This window comes from Chrysemys picta, chromosome 5, assembly GCF_011386835.1.
Source record: "Chrysemys picta bellii isolate R12L10 chromosome 5, ASM1138683v2, whole genome shotgun sequence".
Taxonomy (NCBI): Eukaryota; Metazoa; Chordata; order Testudines; family Emydidae; genus Chrysemys; species Chrysemys picta.
Genome location: NC_088795.1, coordinates 28,752,343 through 28,776,165, shown reverse-complemented (window position 1 = coordinate 28,776,165; position 23,823 = coordinate 28,752,343). Strand labels below are relative to the sequence as shown.

Genomic DNA, 23,823 nt, shown 5'->3' with positions numbered 1-23,823 from the left:
TTTTTTTTTTTGTATCAAGTTTTACTTGACCAGCCATGGAGGCCAGTTGAAGAACAACATGAATGAAAATGACAAAGGATGGGTCAACTGGAAGGTAATGACAGATAATTAAGCAATTTTGTGACTCAGTATTTTTCCTGGGAAATTTCTATCTTAATATTCATTCAAGGATTGCTACAGTTACTTTGGCTTGTATCTTTTCCATGTACTGTATTTTATCAAGATATCAAAAAAGTGGTGTTAGTTTATCTCTTAATGACTTCAGTTTTGAGTGAATTTAGTGTTCATACAAGTGACTGCCCTGGCTCAAGACTAGCTTTGTATAAGTAGGCATTTCTTCAGTTAATATTACTGATGCATCTCTGTTCTGACTTGTAATGTTCTCACTTCTTGATTCTTGCTATTCATGGCTTTTTATCTCAGATTGTATTGACTAACCATGAAGCTAAATACATCTGTTATGCCTTGATCTAGACTAGATTCTGGTTTCCAGAGGTGAAGTGTTAGTGAGCTGACCCATACTATCTTACCTGGTTCCAGAAAACGACACCAGTACTGTCAAGAATGGCACATTCAGTAAGACTGCTGACATACTGGGTTTCTTATTCTTGTAACTCCTTTTCTTTAATAATGTTCCCACGTTATTTTAATTGTTTGCATGAGGAAGCATTGCCCGGGAGGAGGTCAGAGTTCCTTACGCAGTTCTGTCAAATGTTGTATGACCTTGAGCAAATCTCTTTGGGTACGTCTACGCTGCACTAAAACACCCATGGCTGGCCTGTTAGTGTGGGGCTATACAATTATTTTAAATAAGATATGATCTACATGTATGTCTCTTACCTAGAGGCTTACCATCCCCTGATGGTAGTCTGGGTGGCCCTAACTACTTCAGATACCCCCAGTGGGTGTCTGTCTAGTCTGTTGGTTCTGATTTGCCCACACAACTACTCCCTCTCTTGAGAGTGATCATTTTTAAACCCTGTGATAGATCTGTACATAGCGTCTTTCCTATCCTGGCATTCTTTCCTAACAACACTTGAGTGTTTGTAGAGAAGTGGCATACCTTGAGCTATTCTTTCCTTCCTGCTTGATTTTTCTTACAGCACCTATTAAACTAAACCAATATATTCATACAATAACTTGGTCAACAAACTGTATTGATAAATTATAGAGCAGTTCCATCACACAAGTCCTGGTGACTGCTTTTAAAAAGCAGTAGCAGAAATCTTTCTTGCCAAGCAATAGCTGAGCATTTATCCTGGCTTCCCTTTCAAAAAAAGGTCTTGGAAGTGATTTAGGTCCACAGGTACTTTCCACAGGGAGTCACAAGGGTTTGACCTCTTCTGAGAGTCCAGAGGAATTGCAGAAGGCCTTAAACTTTTCACAAGCCACTGCTTCTGAGAGCTGTGTTGGGAACTGTGGGATAGGTACCTAGAAAGCAGTATAGTGGATATGGGACAAAACTGTACCTGACTTGGCATAGACAGCATGGTCACACTGCTCCATTGGTACTTGTGCTGGTGTTTAGCCTGGCCAAGCATTATTCAATAGCATGAGTAACCTTTGAACTTCTTTGTATCTCAAAGGATATCCATATTTCATCAGAGCATTATAATGAGCTAATAAAGAAGGAAGACCTTGTGTATCTTACATCAGACTCCCCTGATGTGCTGAATGAACTAGATGAGACTAAAGCCTATGTAATTGGAGGTCTGGTGGATCACAATCACCACAAGGTAGACGGATACTACGTTCTTTAAAGCTGCTCTTTCAGCCTGTAATTCAGTGTTATTACTGAACACATGCAAATCAGCAAAAACGGATACTTATTTAAAAAACATATTGGTTGATTTTGTGCAGTAAAACTCTTAAGAACCAAAAGTGAAGGTGGTTGTATGTAGTGACTTTTTGTAGTTCATGTGTCATTAAAAAAAATTGGGGGATAAATTTTGTCTTGGCAAATGATTCTTCAGAACAAAGCAGGTTGAACTACTATCAAAGCCTGAGAGCTAAATGTGGCTCTGTTGGCCTGCAGAATGTAGTCACTGCAATACCAATTTCTTATGAAAAAGTAAGTGTTAAAGTAGTACTAGAATTTAAAATAACAAACCAAAAGCACTGCTCTCTTAAAAAACAACAATAATAATAATAATAAACAGCTCAGGTAAACTTGAGTTTTAATGTTTGCTAAACAAGATACAATTCTGAGTAATTTGTATTAATTCTTAGTGTTCAACACAAATACTACCTTAAAACAGACTGCACTTCGCACTTTGTCTTGAGTTGCAACAGTATGACACTGCTTGCAAAACCCCTGCCTGAAAACAGTAATTGTCTTATTCATTTTGTCTTTCTTTCCCAGTGGTAGAAAGCTCACTGTATTGTACAGTCTTATCAGAAATCGTGATTCTTGATTAACTTTTTTGGGGCTTTTCTTTGCTGCAGGGGATTACTTACAAAAAAGCACTAGAACACGGAATTGGTCATGCACAGCTTCCACTTGGAAATTTTGTGAAAATGAACAGCCGAAAAGTATTGGCAGTTAATCATGGTAAGTCATGAGTTTGCAAAATAAAAATGAAAATGTGCAGAATTTGTCAGCAATATCAAATTATATGAATCTTCAAAAGTACATCAGAGCATAAAGACCTAATTCTTATTTCAGTAGTGGCTGGGTGCCTTTAATCTTTATAAAAGTGAGATTTTTTCCAGTTGTGCCTGAGTGACTTAGGAACTTAAGTCCCATTGAGTTGTCCTATGGAAAACATGGCACTCTGGAAAATCCTACCCACAGTTGCTAAATTTCCTCCTTAAAAACGGTCGAAGGACCAGAATATTAGGATTTACCGTTGTGTTTCTAGTCCCTTTAAAAGAGATGAAAAACTGGCCCTGTTTCACAGTTTGGTGTGCATTGATTATGTGGTGGATAGTTACACAATTTACTCTACTTGCTTTTAGCAATATTCTGTTTTCTCTTCCCGATTCCCTTGCATTGGCATTTAGGAAGAGCCCAGAATGCATGTACTTGGTTTTCGGAGTCTGATAGGTTGAGGTATACAACCACAGTCTCTACCTAATTTATCTTTTTATTTTTTTAAAAAAAAACTTAATCTTTCAGTTTTGACACCTGGGACCTTTAGTTAGATTAGTTAGATTTAAATATAAGCATATGCAATGTGGTTGCTGCTCAACTTTTTTTTTTTTTTTTTAATTTTTTTTTAATTTGGTTTTACTATTTTATGTGTCTTTATTTTTCACCATTTGAATTTCTTCTACCGTCTCTTATTTTATTGAAAATGTCCAAGTTTGGTTTTATTGTTGTTGCTTAAAGTATTTATTATCTTAAATATTATCAAATGTTAATGATGTGTGCAATAGCATGCTCATCCAGTCTCAGAATTACCAGTGGATGTCCATCATAAATTTAGCAGAGAATCAACTATAACTTTGACTCTTAAGCTTAATCATTAACTAGCGACTTAAGTATTACCAAAATCCATATATTGGAAGCATTTCACACACACACAGCTGTAGCTTTAAATATTATATCACAAGGTAGAGAACAGGGTTCCACATATTATCCATTTAAAACTGCAGGATATTAGCTGGGGCCATTTTAGTAGTTCTCCTGCAACAGTCGTAAACTGACCTCTAGTATCGTTTCTGGGAGCTATCTTCTAGGCTGGGAGTCAGATCACAGTTCTATTCCTGACTCTTCTGCTGATCCACTGTGTGTTTTTGGGTAAGTCTCTTAGCCTCTCTGAATCTATCTGTAAAATGGGATTGTTTATGGTTATCTGCCATTGTACAGCATTTTGAGAACGATAATTGAAAAGCACTAAACATGTAAAGTACTTCTATTAAAATCCCATGTTAATGCAATATCCTTGTTGAGGATTTTAGGCACAAAAGACAGGAAATTCAAAATGTAGGGAGCCTTTAACTATTGTAATTCAATCCCTTGCACATATTGTAACCTTAATGTTATTTGGCCCAATTTCAATAGGAATACTTTCATGTGAGGTACAACTTGACATGAATAAGGATGACAGAATTGGGCCACCCCTTTATATATCTGTATATGTAATGTAAGGGATATTTTCATGTATTTTTTCTTTTTTTTTTTAAACTATAAATATATATTTGCATTTATTTCACTATATGCTATTGCCCAGTGAAACAGCTGTTCGGTTCTGACTTTGCTATTCTTGGGAATGAAAAGTATAGTACCAGGTCCCATAGGCTGGGCGCTCTTGCTACTGTCTCAGAGGGGCATGAAGAGGGATAGGTCCATAATATAAACATTTTAGTAGGGTTGCCATTCTCTCAAGCGTTTTAATTAAATAGAACCCCCTGGTGGTAGAAGATGGACAAGAACACTGTTAAATTTACATTTGGGATATAATTAGATCTCACAAGGATTTTAGCTTCTAGATTTTCATGGCCAGTTCAATTTTAAACATCTGAAATTGCATTTACAGTAAAAGCTGTTTTATCCGGCATGTTGGGGGAATGGGTGGTGCTGGTAAGTGGAAAAAAGAGGGAGGGAGTTTGGGTGCGGGGCACGGGCTCTGGGAGGGAGTTTGGGAGGCAGTTTGGGGCAGCGGCTTGGGGCATGGGAGGGGGGCAGGGTGCAGATTCCCAGGCAATGGGAGCTGCGTTGCTAGTGCTCGGGGTGGTACAGGGGCAGCGCGCAGAGCCACCTGCTGTACCTCCACCTAGGAGCAGCCAGGACAGGTCGCTGTTTGCAAGGAGCTTCCCAAGGTGAGCGGCCCCTGGATCCGGCGCCCCCTCCCGCATCCCAAGCCCCTGCCAGCCCCACGCCAATTGGACTATAAACCAGAATTTCAATGAAGATCAGAAATGCTGGTTTATAGAGCTTTCGGACTGGTGAAGTGCCAGATAAAATAGCTTTTACTGTACTTGGTTTAGGATTTAAAAGATTCTCATCTGTTGGGATCTAAAATACCGTATCAGGCATAGCCAAGAGATGATTATATGGATAAGAAACTTTATTTCCTTCAGCTAAACATAACATTCTAAGACTAGTACTTTGTAATACAGTAACTCCTCACGTAATGTTGTAGTTATGTTCCTGAAAAATGCAACTTTAAGTGAAACAACATTAAACGAATCCAATTTTCCCATAAGATTTAATGTAAATGCGGGGGGTTAGGTTCCAAGGAAATTTTTGGGGGTAGACAAAAGGCATTATATACTGTACTGTACTGTAGTTGGGAAGTGCCCCGGCTTACCCCACACAGGCACAGCCCGCTGCAGGCAAGGACGCTAGGAAGCACCTTTGCAGCAGCGGCAGCTTCCCCGGAGAAGAACAGGCTTGGCCTTTGCCGAGAATGCTCCAGGTCCACCTTTTCCCACCCTCACTCCACCTCCTCTCCGGAGCACGCCACATCCCTTCCCCTCCCACACAAAAAAGTCCTAAGCGCTGCCAAATAGCTGTTTGGCGGCGCTTAGGAGTTTCTGGGAGGGAGGGGGAGGAGCGGAGATGCAGCGCTTCCCGGCTCCTGCCCCTCCCTCCCAGAAAGTCCTAAGCGCGAAGTGCTGGGAGGGAGGGGGAGGAGCAGAGAAGCCCCGCGTCTCCACTCCTCCCCCTCCCTCACAGAAAATCCTAAGCTCCGCTAAACAGCTGGAGACGCAGCACTTCCCTGCTTCTCCCTCTCCCTCCCATAAAGTCCTAAGCACCACCAAACAGCTGTTTGGCAGTGGGGGAAGCGCTGGGAGGGAGGGGGAGGAGGCGGAGAAGCGGAACTTGTGCAATGCTCCCTTGTAAAGTCGCTGCTCTTCCACAGTATCTTACAAGCAGGCAGCCAAACGACGTTATAAGGGCGCATTGCACAACTTTAAACGAGCATGTTCCCTAATTGAGCAGGGACGTAACATTGAAACAACGTTAAGCGGGACAAGGTTAAATGAGGAGTTACTGTATTGGAAAATGTTGTTTAAAATTTCCCTCCACCTCTGAACATTCTTTCTAGTTCTGGCTGCTGTATTGAGACCACTCTCTCTCTATCAAGACTGTGAGCTAGGAACTGCTAGCTTGGATGCTGAGTCCCTCTCAGCATTAGGCAGAGAGGTTAAGCAACTTTCCTCCATTTCCCTATCTGTAAAATGTAGATATTTATTTGTCTGTTTGGAGGATCATTGTGAAGATTTAAGTGCTTATAAAGCGCTTAGAAGATTAAGCATACTACACATAGAGTAATTACAAAATAGTATAACAAGGCAGGTCAAATTTAGGGCGAACATTAACTTGTCCTTTTATTTAAAAACAAATACAACTAAATCAGTGTGGCACAAGTGTAACATGGCAGAGTGCGGTGGGTAGGAGGAAGAGATGATGACTGTTTTTGTTTGGATAATTATCTTTTCTTCACCATTCTTTAACATAGTAAAAGGAAGCAAGTACATTTTGTGTCTGGGTTGGGTGTATCTCCATGACTTTGTAAGGCTGTTCTAAATAATTTTCAAAACATACTTATTTTGGGGGCAGAGGGAAAGCTTATACAAGAACAAGAACTGACTGCTGCAGCAGTACTACATTTTCTGTTTAACCCGAAGGGCTTTATTTATTTTGCGTTGTTGGGAGAAGAGGTAAGATCCTTGCAACGTTGGCTTATGTTTTTAAACGTGTGTTCTTTAAGAATTAGTCTCTGAATTTCTGACAGGAACAGTTACTTCACTATTGAAGAGCTGGTGATCTCTCTTGATTGCAGTGTTTGAGATAATCCTCTCTTATCTGGAGAAGAGAAACTGGAAGGAAGCATTTTTCAGTGTCTTGCCACCACGGAAAGGGGCCAGTCCTCTGGGCGAAGCCAATGACTCTTCCAAACATGAGCTGCATGAAAAAGAGGCTGGTGAAGATAATAGCTCGGACAGCGACTAGGCAACTCTGGAAGAGGGCAGGAATGAAAAGTGCATGTGGCACAAAGGATAGAAATAAGACATGTTAGATGAAACCTCTGAGAACAGTCTATCTCACTAGCGGTATTTGTTTAAGTGGCTACACTTGGAAAGAAGTGGTAACACTTGGAAAGAAGTGGTAAAGATTAATGTTATTTTTACCTTGAAAATACTTCATTTTTGGAGCTTTTTATAAAGTAAATTAATGGCAAATGCAGAACATATTTTGTTATGGAAGCTAATATTTATTTTCCTTTTAAAATATTTTATTTGATACACACAGAACGGTTTTATTTTATTTTCCTGAAGCTTGTGATGGAACCTAATAATTAATGTGTTTGTAACTGTCCCTGTTTTGTGTATGTACCCTTGATATTTTATTATTCTTCCCTATCCACCTCTATCTTGTATTATGTCTTAAAAGCAATGAGTGTCAAAGGTTAATAAATCTGAAAGCTCCTTCCGGCATTGCCTGTTGCAAAGTGTGTATAACCTCTCACCATCAGTGGGGGGTTTTCTGAGCAAAGAACGGTCTTATAGTCTCCGAAAAAACATTGGGAGCCAGGAACTCTGCTTTGGGCCTGCTTTGGACACTTTAAAACCATATTTTTTTAAAAAACATCATCTGTCACAGCAGACCTGCCTATAGAATGAGTATCCTACTTCTCTGGCAGGGTTGTGAATATTTCAAAAAAAGTTACTCTTCTTGCCTTTTGAACTGAAGCTCTCTGTTCTAACTAAATTTTTAAAATAGCCATTTCAGTACACCTGAAGCAGGCCAAAGACAGCCTTGGAGGCAGAAGGTGCCCTTTCACACCTGTGAGGCCATTCTCTCATCCCTTTCTGCAGGGACTATCCAGAAGGGAGCCAGTTGTAGTGTAGCTTTTGGGATGTGGACAAACAAGTACCTACCGAGAGCAAGTCTGCAATCCTCAATAGACTCCCAAAGAGCATTTGGATGATAGCAGCTTCTGGTCACTTGTGACGTGGGCTGGTTTTGAACAGGTGATATAGATATGACTGGCTCTGTATCCAGCTCCAGTCCTCCCTCCACTGTCACCACTTTCAGACTGGGAATTGAACTGAAATATGTGTAGATGTACATGTGGCCTATAGTTTTACAGGGTTGGCAACAAGCAAATTATGGTTTGACATGTTCAGTGTGATCATTTTTATGCTTTTTTTAATAAAAATGAATTTTGAGAACTCGTTAGGCAACCATCTGATAAACTACAGTGAAGATTCATCTGCCTTAGGTCGTGGACAACAGTTTGTTGCTCAAATAAAATACTGTGGTGGGTTTATTGTGTAGATATGCCACAGAGAAATATGTTACATTTTGTCTCTGAACCTGGAGAAACTTTTGGACAAAAGCATTGTCTTGTTTTGTTTGAAGAGCCAAAGAAATGTATAGCATAAACAAAGTAAAGCACTTGCCAGTACCAGTTTCCTTTGTTAATAAACAAATGTATAAAATAGCAAAGGTACAAAGTGTAATTTTACAGTTGAGGTATTGCATACTGCTGCACATAGTATTGATTAAATCTGATCTAAGCATTTGAAGTTTCAGTTAAGATTCTCTAATTCTACCACATGTCTTGTTTCCTTCTCAGATTTGAGCACATTAAAATTAAATGCTACAATTTATTCATGTGGAATTAATTTCACAATTCTAAAAGGTAGTTCTTCTGCGTTGTTGTATTGACCAGAACTATTTTTTTCTTTTGTATGGTGGAAGTTATGTTTTTTAACAACAAAATATATACTCTTGTCTCTTCACTGGTGTGATTTACATATTAAGCAAGAATTCTTTTTTTTTTTTTTTTAAACCGAAAGAAGCTCTGAAATGGACACTTTACAACATCTTCTGCAGATAACTTTGAAATATATTCATGTCTTTGTTTCAACATATTACACACTATTTAAAACAATTTCTTTCTTATGTTTTCCCCTCTAGTGCGTGTCAGCCACTACCTCTCTCATTTGGCTTCTGCCTCAAGTTTTTGGTTTCTCTTTTTTTTTTAATTTGCACTAATATATCACCATGTCTTACTGTATCAAATATAATGATTTGAAAGTGGTTATAGAGTGCTCATCATTACCATTTTTAAAATAATGAGTTGCATAATATGAAAATCAATCATTTGCAAGTAGGAGACTCTTGATCAATGAAATAGAGCAACACAAAGTGAAACATTCAGGACTTCTGTCGTGGGCAAAGTGATTCATTTTGGAGAGGAAGATGTGACTCACTTAAAACTTTCTACCAACTTCAAATTTGCACTTTTTAAGACGAGCAACATCATTTTTCAGCTCAGTTGGCAATTGTAAGGCACCAAGGTCCATACATGAGCCAGATCAGTTTAACTTGACTCCTCTCTCTCCCAATGCATCATGTCTTCTCCTTTGTCAGTATTTTAAACAACATGCACTTTGGGGCCGGGACATCTTTGTTTTATTTCTTTTCCAAGGCTGAGTATATTGTTGATAAACCATAAGCAATTGAGTTGTGCAATCCTGATGCCTCTCTGAGGCAATATCAAGAGTGGTGACAAAAGGTAATCCGTCTTTTTTCTCCCCTTCTTCTCCAGATATTTAGGTGTTATTTATCACAGGCCACTATATCTCCCACATTCATTTTGACATCAAGTTTAACTTTAATTCGCTGTTTATAGTCAACTTAATAGTATTCAACATTATTCCTACTTATTTGTTACTCTTTTATCTGCTTCCCTCTTAACTGTTTATTGAAATTACTTTGAACTTCTACCCAGCCAGAGAGCTCTGTGCTCACTTTTATGAAGAGTGAAGCTCTTGAAAACTTGTCCTTTTGTAAGGACTGTAAAGGGTATATAACTCATAGCTATTTGTTTATTGTGCATTGCAAATATTGTACACTTAATAAATCAGCCGAGTCTCCAGTAACATGGGAATAGCTCCCAAGAGCAATGGAGTATAAATACTCTGAGGAATATTGGATTGCAACCTGAGCACTTCATGAAGTGTTTAAAAATGCTTGATGTGGAGTGTGTTAAACTAGTGTAGCAAAATTCTCAATTACTGAGGGACAATCTCCAACTCATTGATATGTTTTGCTTTCCACAACCAAATCTCTGTACAACTTTTCATGAGTGATGTACCCGAGTATTTGGATTCTAATATCTAAACTGTATTGTTAAATCTATTCACCTAAAGCTGGGTTATTGCTGATGATGTACTCTGTGTATCATATGACTTTTTAAAAGAAACTTTGTATTTTTGGATAATCTAAGCACTATACCCAGATGTATGGACATGCTTTTCTTAACCTATGTATTATATAATTTCTTTAACATTAGCTTTAATAAAATTTTTTAATTGAGCCTTTTCAATCACAGCAGATAGGATCCTGCAGATTCAGCTGTGAGTGTCAGGGACAGTGATAGTTTGAAGACAGGCCATCTGATTTTGTTATAGTAGGATGAAATGTAATTACCTCACAAGAATAGTCTTATGGGAGTGTCCATCATTGCTACGTACTGTCTTTTTTTGAAGGGAAGCCAAGTAACTAAAAGAGCAGGTGCTCAAGGGCATGGAGTGAAAGGGGGAATTGGAGGACATGCACACTTTCTTTAGCTTAAGAAAATTTCATTATGAAGCATTTTTATTAGGCTCAGTCAAAAATTAGATTAAGTACAATGGGTTGTCACTAATAGGTTAAAGGACTATTTGACCTGTTAAATATATTTATTGAAGCACTTACGCCACATGTGTGAATGTACATATCTTGTAACTTATCTTCAGTGAGAAAGATTGGGGGGAGACTAGCTTTGTGTACTTATGCAAATAAGTACAGATGGTATTGGGGGGAAAAAACTTAGAAAATGTTGTTGATTGTAGTTGTCTTTGTAAACCAACACACTTCCCGCTCTAATATATTTGCTCAATAACCTACCAGGACCATAAGCAGCTTCAGAGGAAAGTTAAGCATGCTGTTGAAAGAACACATTAGCATTGTTGCCATCAATTGTTCAGTAATGACTCTCATACTCTGTTAGATTGGGCTTGTTCTACTGTTCTTCAAACTGACTTTGTGTTATTTGCTTTAAAGAACAAAGGTAAGTAGTGAAATAAGATATCAACCAAGAGATTTCAGTTGTTTTCCCTGCATCCTTAACTTGTTGTCCTTTACTCCTGGAGCAACAATAGCAATTGTTTACATGGAAAATTAGTATTAATTTAAAATATTTTAAATTGTTTCTTTTCAATGTGACTTAGGTGCAAACAAGGAGTGATAGCATCATGTGACCATTCTGTTGTTTTGTTAACCAGGGAGCTGCAGATCAAAGCTTGAGAACCTCTGGCCTACATCTTTTAGTGAACCAAAAACAGAGGTGTGACCTCTCTTATCCAAACATGCCCAAAAGGGTGGGTTAAGGTAGGGTTTCAATAAATGGTTCCAGTTTTAAATAGGCTGTGCTTGCCACCATTTCTGTGATCTTGGGTTTATTTAGTTGGTTTTGTTGGGACTTTTTGTCCATCCTTTCTTTCCCCTCATTCCCCTTCTCCCCACCCCACCCCCAGTATTAAATACATGACACTTCTCAGTTATTATGAGAGGAATTGATCTAGATAATTGCTTACTCTTTTTGCAGAGAGCATGTCATTCTGCCTGTAGTCATGCTTTTTCTAGTGATCTAGGATTGAAAATTTAGGGTCAGCTTTTCAAAAACTGGTGCGTGACTTGCACCTTGCAAAACATACATGTGCCCATGTATCTCTCTAATTACATGAGTAGTTGGTGTATCCACACACAATGTATCCATTTGTGGGCCTGACTCCTGTGCACAAATATGTGTATACATGCACATACTTGTTAGGGGGCAAGTCAGCTGCCAAGCATTTAAATTTGTTGCCTGAGCTTTTTGATCAAGTTGCTACCCTCTCTTACGGTGTCATGTGCTATACTCTAGAATGCAGAGAAAAAGATTAGTTCCGTGGTTACAACTCCACCCACAGCTAAAGTTGTAATCAAGGTGTAATATAGTACTGCCCAGTTGCTGTACAGTGCATCATTTCAGAGAGGCTAGAAAGCATATGAGCAGTGGATACTCTCTCTTCACTTGATGTTCCAAGTTAATAGCAAGTGTAGGTTTCCTTAAAGATGAAATGCCTGGGTTAAGAGTCTTGCAGGGTAGATTAAACATCTTTTATTTACAGTTCTCTTAACCTTACTTGTATAGGCATTTTGAACGAAGAGCATATCCAAAAGTTTCTGGAGAAGTCATTCTGTATGTACTCTTCAGTGATTTTTGATGAAACACTTAGGGACTAAATGAAATTAACACAAGTTTGTTTTTAAAGGGGAAGCCAGCTTTAGGTATGTTTTTAATTATTGTTGCTAATAGTACATATGGTAATACTTGAAGGGAACAGTTGTGCTGTTTCAGAAGCTTTAAAGAGGAAGTTATTCTCTGGCAGTAAGATGTCTCTGATCAGTGGATAACTTGCTGTAGCGGAGGTGGGGCTTTTGTCGGAGCGCTAAGGAAGGACTGTGGCTCGTTCCCTGGGAGCTGGAGGACCTTCCTCGTACATTTTCAGAAATTGGGATTGTAAGTCTCTCCCCTCTTGTGGGCAAATGACCATCTCTCTCCCTTTCTGGAAAAGATTTTTGAACAATAAAGCTGTATACCACACTAAGCTTAGGCTTTGTTTTTCAATGTTTGTTTGGCTTTTAACATGTGTTTCTGGTAGTATATTATGAAAATAGTAGCATGGAGGATCTTCAACTGGATGACTCTCTTTGAGAAGAGAAAATTGTTGGTCTCTGAGAAATTACAAAATTCCTTCCCTGGTTTCCCTTCTCATCCTTCCCATGTAAAGTCTCCACCCACAGGTATTATAAACTATGTATTTTCACTCACTTAGAATTATAGTAGTACTTTTGAACCAGTGTAAATAGAGTGACCCCCCACCCCTTTTTGGGGAGGGGGGGGTCAAACTCACTGTATCCTGGAGTGCTAATACAGGTTACTGCTAGCACAGTCTCATGATCATGTAAACAACTCAGACTGCAACTTTTTTGTAGAAGGGGTAGTCTCCTTATTGAGACTGCTGGGGTTTTTTTGGCTTGTGCTGCTTTAACCTTTACTGCACTCCAGATGTATAACACCTGGAAAGTGGTGATCTGAGGGAGGTGAAACTGTCTGGGTAGGGGCTGTAAATGTGTCTTTGGTAGCTGAGGGAGACTGACTAGGAAAGCATGTTTTATTTAGAGGACGAGGGAGATGTGCTGGTTGATGGTGCAAGGCAAGGTGGAATCCAAAAGTTAGTTGACAGGAAGAGTTCGGGCACACGTCTGAGGAATAGCAGGAGGTTTTGACTGTGTGGAGGAAGAAATCAGGAGAATTTACAGAAAGATCAAACCTTGTGGTGGTTGAAGTAAGATTGTCAGCAGCTGTAAATATGTATACTTTGCACTGCTTTGTTAATGAGGTGCAGTCACTGGGGAAAGTTATGCATGAATGCTCTTCCTAGAGAGGCTGAATCAATGGTGGTAATAAAAAGCAGAGATTCTCAGAAATCTAACTCCCAATTAACTTGACATACTGCTGTATTTTTCATACTGCCATTGAATTTTCTTCATCCCAGTGTAAAAATAGACTCTAAACTGTTTAAAATGTTCAAGGATCTTACATACAAAACCTCAAAGTGCAATACATCTGCACTGTGGCATTGAATACATTTCTAGCTGTATAGTGTCTTAGAATTTCCATCACCTACCTTGTTCCATTCCTTTACTTGCTTCTGATGCTTTACTTGAAGGCCTGAATAGAACAGGGAGAGCTTATAAAGCCATAAAAAAAGAAACAGCAAGCATTTTGTGTTAGCTGCTATATGCAGCAATGGCTTAAAGGGTTCTTTGGTGCCTGTAAACCTTGGCACTGCTCCACTTGTATAACTTGGTACCCAAGAATGGAATCTCTCCTACCTAGCAACATTTTCAATTCAAGCTCTAGCTGACAAGCGTCAATCACAAAACCAACATTTTTACCACTAATATTTTTAAACTTAATTCCATTCTTAATTTCTATTCTAAATTCTCTGCCTTTTCTGCATGAAAAGTTTCCTTCCAAAAACCAGTCTGACTTGGTGAGTTAATTTCTTTAAAGAACAATTGAATAATACAAACAAAACAGCTCCTAGGTCTACAGGCATAGTCAGCAACAGATGTACAGAACATATTACACACTGAAGATTTGTAGCCCAGGCTCACCTCTGGTAGTAAAAGGCGTATCTCTTCCCCAACACGTCATTTATGTGTTACTGATGACTGTGGGCAACGATGAGAAAAAACAACTTTCAGGATTTAGAAGCAGAATAATCCTTTGCCCCAGGTAAATGATCTGGATTTGGGGGAGTTTTGAAATAGGAACATGTACAATTTCAAATATCTCTTGCAGAGTTTCATATAGTACCTTGCCAAAGCATGAAAAAGTTGCAAAACCTATTAAGCTTTTTTAAAAAACAAAACAAAAAACTCTGCTCAATATGAAAATGTGTTTTCTCCATCTTAATTAGCGTGGAGTGAGCTAAATTCAAACTGAATGTTTTGGGGCAGTTGTGAAAAGCCTGACTAATTGTGAGTTCTTTTTGTGTACTGTTTTAGGCCCCAATCCTGCAAACGTACACAAATGGGCACAAAAGTAACTTCATCTGTGAGCAGTCTGCCTTTAATGGAGCTACCCAAATGCGTAAATTTTAAGCACCTGCGTAAGTGTTTGCAGGCCTGGGCTTTTGTTTCTAATACAGAATCAGCCTCTGTGGTAATATTTCAATACTTCTGTTCTTGGCAATATTTCTGCCAGGACTAGAAGTAGAGAAGCACCTGAAATCAGGAGGAAGAGAGAGAAATTGTTCTCTCAAGATTTGCAGCTTAAGTTTGCAGACATCAGCGCTTTAGGTAAGTTTCAGAAAATCGTTCAAAACTTGAATCCTTCTCCTACAATGATCATGAACTCCTAACCTTTTGACAAATTCCTGATCCTACCAATATTAAAGCAGACTTTACCTGAACTTGTTCACTTCTTCCCTTGTTTCTGTCCAAGGGGCATGGGAAGGCTTCATTGTATCATGGACTGCACTTTCTTTTGGCGTATTTTGCCGATAATTCAGCAAGTCCCTGCTAGTCATTTCTGAGCGAATCAAATTTGATACAAACTCTTTCTCTGAAACACCAAAAACCGTCAAAAATAATTTTTTTGAATGAGGTTGCTTTAAAAAGAAATTGAGGAAAATGGAAATGCTACATTAAATCTGAATTGTATGTAAATATGCACAGCTTCATTTTTGTATAGTTCATGAGTGCTAGACTGTTTTTATTAACAAACTATAATTGTTGGATTTTTCAGTTTAAAAAAAGCTGGAAAGGAATTTCCAGTTAAACAATAACAGTAGTTGCTCTAACAATATTAACCACAGGCTTCTATTGTATATCCAACTTTGCCCATCCTCTTCTCCCTACAGTGTTAGTCATATCTGCCTCCAAATTGGTTGGGTAACATTTTTTTACAAAAACATGAAGTGAGCAGAAATGTTTAGTACAGTTGAAAAACTATACCACTTGCGATTTTGTTTCTTTAAACCCATAGCTTACTGACATCCCCTTTCCGTGAGGTGTAGGCTGTGATATACCAAAGTGGGGGTGGGGAGAGAGACACTTTCTCTCCCAATAGCCTTTGGACATCGAGCTCCTTCAACTTGAATTTGGAACATCACTAGGGATCACTGACTCTGATGAGATGAGTGTAGCATGCCTTTTGGAGATCTAACTTTCTCAGGATATATCTGGAAATGTAAACTAATGCCTGAGGAGGCTCATGAATTAAATTTTCTACCAAAAAGTTTGCACCTCTGGTTTAGGCCTATGTCTAGCTAGCAGCCCTAGCCAAGTTCCCTGAGTGGACACTTCCAGGTAAGAAGTCCCTAAAAGCAGAATTAAATCAATTTATAGCAGGGTTGGCTAAATAAAGAAGTTGGGTGATATGATCATCCAGGGGCAGTGTAACTACCCATAAGTAGGTAATAACACATGACTGGTAGTCATTGTGCTGGCATAACAGTGTGCATTAAGCAGGTGCGGAGGCTAAAGCCAAAGAATGAGTGCTTTGAGCACTTGTGCATTGGTACTGTAGCAGTTTAATATAAAAACCACTTTCCTGTGATGGTTTTTTTCTTTGCTTTTTTCTTTGAGCAGTGTGTTTCAGCGGCCTTTCCAATTTATGGATCAACTTCTACTGCCATCATTGAGATATGATCCTTCTTATGAAAGATGTACCTTTCAAAAAGAAGAATTCAACCAAGGCTGCTGTGGGAAGGGCATATTGTCAATGATACCTGTAGGGAACCAGGGTGGCTTCCCTCAGGTTCGGAGGGTAAAGCGCCGCTCTCTCAGCCTGAGTGCCAAGCTCACTCCACCCCCCGGAAGGGGAGAGGTGGGTCAGGAAGTACAAAGGGCGGGGCCCTTAGCTCAGTCAGGGCAGCACCAGGGAGGGAGACGGACGCAGACCAAGGGCTGCTCCCTTCCAACCCTGCTGCCACGCCAGGGGAGGCCCAGGACCAGGGGAAAGGTGACCTGCAGGAAGGACTGGGGCTACCAGGACTGCCAGCAGCCGAGTACCCCAAGGAACTGGAGGAGCCTGAGCCAGAGGGAGAACTGGAGCTGCCAGCAGCTGACTATGTGGCCGACGTGCTCGGGACCAAAACCCAGACAGCGTTACAGCCTTTTGCCAGCGCTACAGCCTTTTGCCGGCGCTCCCCTGCCTGAGGGGTGCTATAGCCTTTTGCTGGCGGCCCGCCCCCCCCCCCCCAGCCTGAGGGGCGCCACAGCCTTTTGTCGGCACCCCCCCCCTCGCCTAGGGGCACACCACAGCCTTTTGCCGGCGCCCCCCCGCCTGAGAGGCGCGCCACAGCCTTTTGCCGGCGCTTCCCTGCCTGAGGGGCGCGCTACCGACTCTGGCAGGCACTCTCCCCGCCGCTAATTCCCCGGCACCAGGCGCGTGACCCAGGCCGGCCAATGACGCCGTAGCTCCCCACCGCCCCCTAGCGGCTCGGTGGGCCAGCCAACAAGGATCACAATAACCTAGTAATCAAAACTACTACCCCTAGTCCAACCACACTTGACCAGATTCTGCCCCCATTTTCATCTTTGCAGTCTCATAAATTCAATTCAGTGGGCACTCCAAAGGTATTACATGAGTGTAAGGGAATGCAGAAAATGGCCTTGTGATTAACTGGGGAAATGTGTATGCATGACTCAGTTTCCCTGTTCAATTTTGTATTGCTTACTGAATGCATAGAGCTAAATCAAATGAAGCTGTAAAGGGGTTGTTGCAGAACTGAACAGGAGAAGTGAAACAATGACACAAATAAGACAGTCTCTCACATACCCAGCTTCAAAGGCGTGAAAATAACAATGACTGGACTACCGGTTGGTGGAGAATTTGCCTGGCTGGCTCAATTCAAGCTAGGATGTTTTACTCTTCCCAAGGCTAAGCCTCAGATCAAAAGACCCTCACTGGTTAAAAAAGTTCCCCTGGCAGAAAAGTTTTTTTGGGGAGGTGAGCTGATGGAAGCTGGCTGGGATATATCAGTGGAAAAGCTGAGAGCTGGGAGGACACACTCAGAGCCAGAGGGAGAAGGCCGCAAGCAGGTTAGGGTGTTTCTCCCATGTAAGAGATGGGAAGTAAGCCAGACACACCTCCACTATGGATAGAGTGGCTAAGCTTAAGGAAGGGAAAATGGATGTAGGTCTTTGTTATTTTAAATCTGTTTCTCTAAGCACTGGGTACCTTTTAGGCAAAAGAAATGATGCTCTGTTTTGAAGAAGCTGTGTCTGTCTCATTGCAAATGTGTGCTGTTTTATGCTCCCAAAGAGAAATCCTTGCAGAGTGTAACCCCAGTTGGACTTGCTGAATTAGTCACAGTTAGAAACCAGGGAGCTGTAACCCAAGTCCTGGTCTGAGAGCGTGTGGATTGTGGAGTTCCATCCACAAGCTGTAAAGACCTGACACCTGTAGAGTTGCATTTGGTGAGACTGTGAGAAAGGACAGTAGTGCAGCTAGATAGGTAACTGTGACAGGTCTACTATTATTTTAACAAACATGCACATTTTACCTCTTATACTTGCCCTTGACAGCCACTCTTGGATCTCTGCAAGGGAGTCTGTCTGTAGAATGTCACGGAGTTTTTCCAAGACCTGGAAGAAGGGCAATACAATAATGACTTAAAAGGGGATGCAAATATGCCAGATAGATTTATAGTAGGGCAGTCAAATGATTAAAAAAAATAATTGTGAGATTTAAAAAAGTCTACATTAATTGCAGTTTTAATCACACTGTTGTTAATAGAATACCAATTTACAAGTCCACTCAGTCCTACTTTTTTCAGCAAATCGCTAAGACAAACAAATTTACATGTACGGGAGATAATACCACCCATTCTTTCTTTATAGTATCACCTGAAAGTGAGAACAGGCGTTCATATGGCACTGTTGTAGCCAGCATTGCAAGGTATTTACGTGCCTGATATGCTAAACATTTGTATGCTCCTTCATGCTTTGAATTCTAGGCTCTAAAGTTTTACATTGTTTTGTTTTTGAATGCAGTTATGTTTAAAAAAAAAATTCTACGTTTGTAAGTTGCATTTTCACAATAAAGCGATGGCACTACAGTGAACTGAAAAATACTATTTTTTTTTACAGTGCAAATATTTATAATTAAAATAAAGTGAGCACTGTACGCTTTGTATTCTGTGTTGTAATTGAAATCAATATATTTGAAAATGTAGAAAAGCATCCAAAAATATTTATAATACATTTAAATTGGTATTCTGTTGTTTAAAAGTGTGAATAACACTGTGATTAATCACAATTATTTTTAATCTAGTTAATTTGTTTTGCGTTAATCACTTGTGTTAGAATCATAGAATAGAATCATAGAGTATCAGAGTTGGAAGGGACCTCAGGAGGTCATCTAGTCTAACCCCCTGCTCAAAGCAGGACCAATTCCCAACTAAATCATCCCAGCCAGGGCTTTGTCAAGCTGGGCCTTAAAAACCTCCAAGGAAGGAGATTCCACCACCTCCCTAGGTAACGCATTCCAGTGCTTCACCACCCTCCTAGTGAAATAGTGTTTCCTAATATCCAACCTAGACCTCCCCCACTGCAACTTGAGACCATTGCTCCTTGTTCTATCATCTGCCACCACTGAGAACAGACGAGCTCCATCCTCTTTGGAACCCCACTTCAGGTAGTTGAAAGCAGCTATCAAATCCCCCCTCATTCGTCTCTTCTGGAGACTAAACAATCCCAGTTCCCTCAGCCTCTCCTCATAAGTCATGTGCTCCAGACCCCTAATTATTTTTGTTGCCCTCTGCTGGACTCTTTCCAAAAAAAAAGGTATTTACGTGCCTGATATGCTAAACATTCGTATGCCCCTTCATGCTTTGAATTCTAGGGTCTAAAGTTTTACATTGTTTTGTTTTTGAATGCAGTTATGTTTAAAAAATATAATTCTACGTTTGTAAGGTGCACTTTCACAATAAAGCGATGGCACTACAGTACTTGTATGAGGTGAACTGAAAAATACTATTTTTTCTTTTTTTACAGTGCAAATATTTATAATCAAAATAATATAAAGTGAGCGCTGTACGCTTTGTATTCTGTGTTGTAACTGAAATCAATATATTTGAAAATGTAGAAAAGCATCCAAAAATATTTATAATACATTTAAATTGGTATTCTGTTGTTTAAAAGTGTGAATAACACTGTGATTAATCACAATTATTTTTAATCTAGTTAATTGTGTGTTAAGTGTTAACTGCAAGTAGTTGACAGCCCTACTTTATAGCACTAAACTGTTACAATTTTTGCCTGTTTCAGTTCAGCCCCAATTTTGTGAAATTGTGTGCAAAATTTTACAGTTGTACAAACTGCCCAGAATGAAATTGCCTTTAAAAAAAAAACCAGTTTTGTTTCACCCTAGACAACAGCCATTCATACCGTGCAATGAGGGGAGCACCTTGTATGCAGCACTGCAGGGAACCTGGAGCTTTGGGGAGTATGCCATGTACACGGCATTGCAGAGAGCACTGATTGCAGCTCAGGTAACTACTACTCTGCTCCGTCCATTTCTAACATTTCCAATAGGAATACTGTATGAGGCTTCCAGTTTGGCAGGGGCAGCTCCCTAGGAACTCCCAAAATAACTTCTGAATACAAATTAACAGGTCAGGTAGATACAGGCTGCAAGAACTGAAACCTCCATGCTCCCCCTTCTGGGAAATGGAAACCTAATACAAAAGGTTACCACTTACTTTTATTTCCTGATCCAGATAGTTTGGAACATAGTTTATATTCTCTCTGACTTCTGGCTTGTAATGCATAAAACGGGCTGGAGAAGAGGGACGGGTAAGAGAAGAAGGATGGATCTCATGGCCAACTGCAGTCAGAGGACGAGCTGATTGTTTTTTCAAAGGATCTTCCTAAGTAGAAAGTAAGGTATGAAAGGATTCAGCAGATACCAGTTACACAATTAAAGGCTAAATGAAGACGTACCCAATCTTGCGTCCCTAGAAGCCAATGATTATTTTACCATTGGCTTCAATGGGAGTAGAAACCATCACTAAAACTGTTAGAGATTCCATGCAACAGGGCCCAAAAAAGGAGAAATACACTTAATAATTTAGTCTCCAATCACTGGTCGCAATAGGTGCAGTGCCCCAATATGCCCAGATGTTGGTGCCATAGACCCAGATCCACAGAGGGACTTTGTTGAGTTAGTTTAGGCACCTACAGGGTTAGGAGGCAGCCAAGCAGGGATTTTGTGGATCACAAAGGTACATAAAATTGGGACTTCGGTGCCTAAAACTGAAGTTTAGACACCTAAAGAGCTTTGTGGATCTGGGTCATAATCCTTAAATCTGGATTTTTCATATTTTAAAAAAAAATCTCTGCAGATGTGAGTCATTGTAGGCAAAGGTTTGCCTTCAAACCCGTTATGGGAGTTATAAACTCCGGGAAAAGCAGGGAGTTGGAAAAACACTTTATGCAAACTGGTGACAGGGGATCAGGACTCCTGGGTTCTGTTCCCAGCTCTGACACTATATAGTGTTGGGTGAATCACTTAATTTCTCTGTACCTCAGTTTACCAATCAGTGAAAAAAATGGGTATAATATTGCACTTAACAGGATGCTGTGTTTGTAAAATGCTTTGAGGATGTTAGAAAAAAGGTGCTCTAAGTGCAAAGTATAACTAATTGAATTGTTAACTATAGCAGATTACTGAGCATGGCCATAAAAGAAAAACTGACCTCTTGTATATAATGCAGCACATGCTCAGACTCTTAATTAGTTTAAATTATTGACATAAAATGCTGAAGAATGAAAAGTTAGACAATGTTTATATATTAGAAATGAAACCACATCATTTCAAAGCTCCCTCCTCTACTTGCTTGATGTTTATGATCACTCATTTTAGGTCCTTGTAATATTTTAAAGGCCGCAGTCTGTGTTGCACAGTTGCTCTCCCTGGCAGTATGAGAGCTCTGAGTGGATGTACAGTACCAAGGTGCTGAGGCATAGGGCTGCTATGAATAACTGCAAATCTCTCTTTACCTTTCTCGGTAAAGCAAGGGAGTCTCTTGACCTTTTAGAGAACTCAGCCATTTCTCCTCTTCCAGGCTCTGGAAATTAATACAGAAATGTGTTTTCAGTTAGTTTATGTTGAAATCAAGTCAAAAAAATTTAATGTTAACAGTCTGTGGGGTTATGCAAAATCGCGGCTACTCACGTGAACTTGGTCGCGATGGACCTTTCCCAACGTGTGGATAAGCCTGGAGGCTTAGTGTAGTGCTGCTAGGAGATGGCGTGCCCATGCCTTGCCCAGTTAGCCCATGTTGCTGATCATATTCTCGCTGTGGGATTAGGATTTTGCTGGCAGCCTGGTATGGTCTTGAAAAACTCCCTGCATCTCTCACAACACAGACAGGTGCATTATTTAACCCTGGAGGAGAGGAGAACACAGATGCAAACTTTATCACCATAAACAATCCTCTGCAGATCATCTCAGGGATAGGGCCTCTGTTGGATGGGTGGAGGCTGCAGCTATCAAAGCTCATTGATTTTTGTGTGGAGTGAATTTAGTGCCTGTGAAAAGGAGAATGTATACAGTACCAGAATATGTGCTGCACAGAAAGGAGAATGCCAGCGTCTCCGTGACTCTTATGCTAATCCAGTAGGCCTTAATCATGACTCTGGGTCCTCTGCTTGGCCCCTCGCAACCTGCTCTGGCTGAGACCAAGAAGGTGTGTGCACAGCCCTTGTAGGGAGTGGACACCTCATGTCCTTTGAGAAATGACCCTTTTAGCTAACGCTTGAAGAGAGATGCTTTGACAAGTTCTGCATCCAGCTCTTTCTAGGTGGAGAGAGGAGGTATTTTTATTTATATTGCTTGATAATGCTGGCAGGATTGGCAGGTTCTGTGCAAGTTTCCGCTGCATCTCAAATAGTTCTGTGTGTTGCTCTGGGCTTCTCTTAGCAGGCCACTCTTGGGGCTTGTCTGCATGGGAAAGTTAGTGCACAGTAAGCTAGGGTGTGAATTTAAAGCACACTAAAAGAGTGCTCTTGGGTGGCTTAGCTTAATGTACTCCTAAAGCGTTACGCTACTGTGCATGAAGGTGAGAAATGTGTGTCCACACTGTGAGCTAGTGCAGGGAGCTAGTGTGCACTGGGTATTCCACACTAGCTACTGCAGACTTTTTCCTTCATGTAGACAAGGCCTTACAACCCACTGAGATTTGCTCTAGTTTCCCTTACGTTTTTAAGTTGGTATGAAACCAAAACCCCAAGTGTAGCCCTTCGAGGCCATGCCTGGGTAAACAGAAACCACCTGTTATAGTTTCCCCCAAAACAGACAAAATTAAATCAACAGGTTTTCCACCGTTCTGCTTGTGACCGTACAAATACCAAGTTTCTGCTTATGTAGCTAAAGGAGCCACTGCTAGCACAGCTGGCAGAGGGAACTAACTATTAAACATTTGAATAATAGATATGATTTGTTCCAGTAGAGGGCAGAGGAACATAGATGCTGGCCTGTTTATTACAGCAAATGGTAATAGTCACCTGGTAATCAAGTGATGACAATGTCCTAACTGCTTTCCTTTTTCCCCCCCTGGGGACAGCTGTCCGATAGAGCAATTCAAATTTACTTAACAGGGGTTAATGGATAGAAAATGTTAATAGACAGCTAAGTATTAACCATGGGCCTGCCTGCAGGCCTCCTCTTCTTGGATAAGGGATGCAACAGTTCCAGCGTAAGGCTTTCTAATTTTTGTCTTTCAGATGCCATCGGGCACATGTGTTTTGCTTTTATAAACTTATTTTAATAACTTGTGTGTCCTGCTTATCTCTGTGCAGATTCAGAGAGTTCAGGGCCAGAAGGGCCATTAGATCATCTAGTCTGGCCTCCTGTATATCACAGGCCATTACATTTCACCCGGTTATCCCTGCATTGAACTCAGTAACTTGTGTTTGGCTAAATCATATCTTCTAGAAAGGTATCCAGTCTTGATCTGAAGATAACAAGAGATGGAGACAGTGCCACTTTCCTTGGAGGTGTGTTCCAATGGTTAATCACTGTCACGCTTAAAAAAAATTGTGCCTAATTTGTTGTTTGAATTTGTCTGGCATCAACTTCCAGTCATTGGTTCTTGTTACGTCTTTCTCAGCTAGATTAAAAAGCTCTTTAGTGCCTGGTATTTTCTCCCTATGAAGGTACTTATACACTGTAATCTAATCACCTTGCAGTCTGTTTTTTGATGAACTAAACAGATGGAGCTCTTTAAGTCTTTCCCCTTTAAGCATTT

The 23,823-nt window shown here is 40.3% G+C and overlaps 2 protein-coding genes across 13 annotated transcripts in view; one reads left to right on the top strand and one right to left on the bottom strand.

The window, feature by feature from the left end:
* Positions 1 to 23,823, top strand: part of TRMT10A (tRNA methyltransferase 10A) — a 39,772-nt gene that overhangs the window by 13,183 nt on the left and 2,766 nt on the right. For 5 of the 9 annotated variants that reach the window (XM_065597655.1, XM_065597654.1, XM_065597652.1 and 2 more), the window contains 4 exons: positions 20 to 94; positions 1,587 to 1,736; positions 2,446 to 2,551; positions 6,735 to 8,568. In XM_065597655.1, coding sequence (XP_065453727.1) covers positions 20 to 94; positions 1,587 to 1,736; positions 2,446 to 2,551; positions 6,735 to 6,904 — 501 coding nt within the window. In that variant the 3' untranslated portion in view covers positions 6,905 to 8,568. Of the gene's footprint in view, positions 1 to 19; positions 95 to 1,586; positions 1,737 to 2,445; positions 2,552 to 6,686; positions 8,569 to 19,943; positions 20,285 to 23,823 lie in introns of those variants that run through there. The other 4 variants (XM_042859984.2, XM_042859982.2, XM_042859983.2 and 1 more) reach the window with 4 other exon arrangements.
* The window catches only part of C5H4orf17 (chromosome 5 C4orf17 homolog), a 58,984-nt gene continuing 47,412 nt past the window's right edge, over positions 12,252 to 23,823 (bottom strand). For 3 of the 4 annotated variants that reach the window (XM_065597651.1, XM_065597650.1, XM_065597649.1), the window contains exons 3-9: positions 21,750 to 21,962; positions 21,575 to 21,642; positions 20,275 to 20,442; positions 18,076 to 18,157; positions 14,972 to 15,128; positions 13,684 to 13,727; positions 12,446 to 13,282 (exon numbers count right to left, since the gene is read on the bottom strand). In XM_065597651.1, coding sequence (XP_065453723.1) covers positions 13,041 to 13,282; positions 13,684 to 13,727; positions 14,972 to 15,128; positions 18,076 to 18,157; positions 20,275 to 20,442; positions 21,575 to 21,642; positions 21,750 to 21,962 — 974 coding nt within the window. In that variant the 3' untranslated portion in view covers positions 12,446 to 13,040. Of the gene's footprint in view, positions 13,283 to 13,683; positions 13,728 to 14,971; positions 15,129 to 18,075; positions 18,158 to 20,274; positions 20,443 to 21,574; positions 21,643 to 21,749; positions 21,963 to 23,823 lie in introns of all 4 variants that reach the window. The other variant, XM_042859981.2, reaches the window with a different exon arrangement.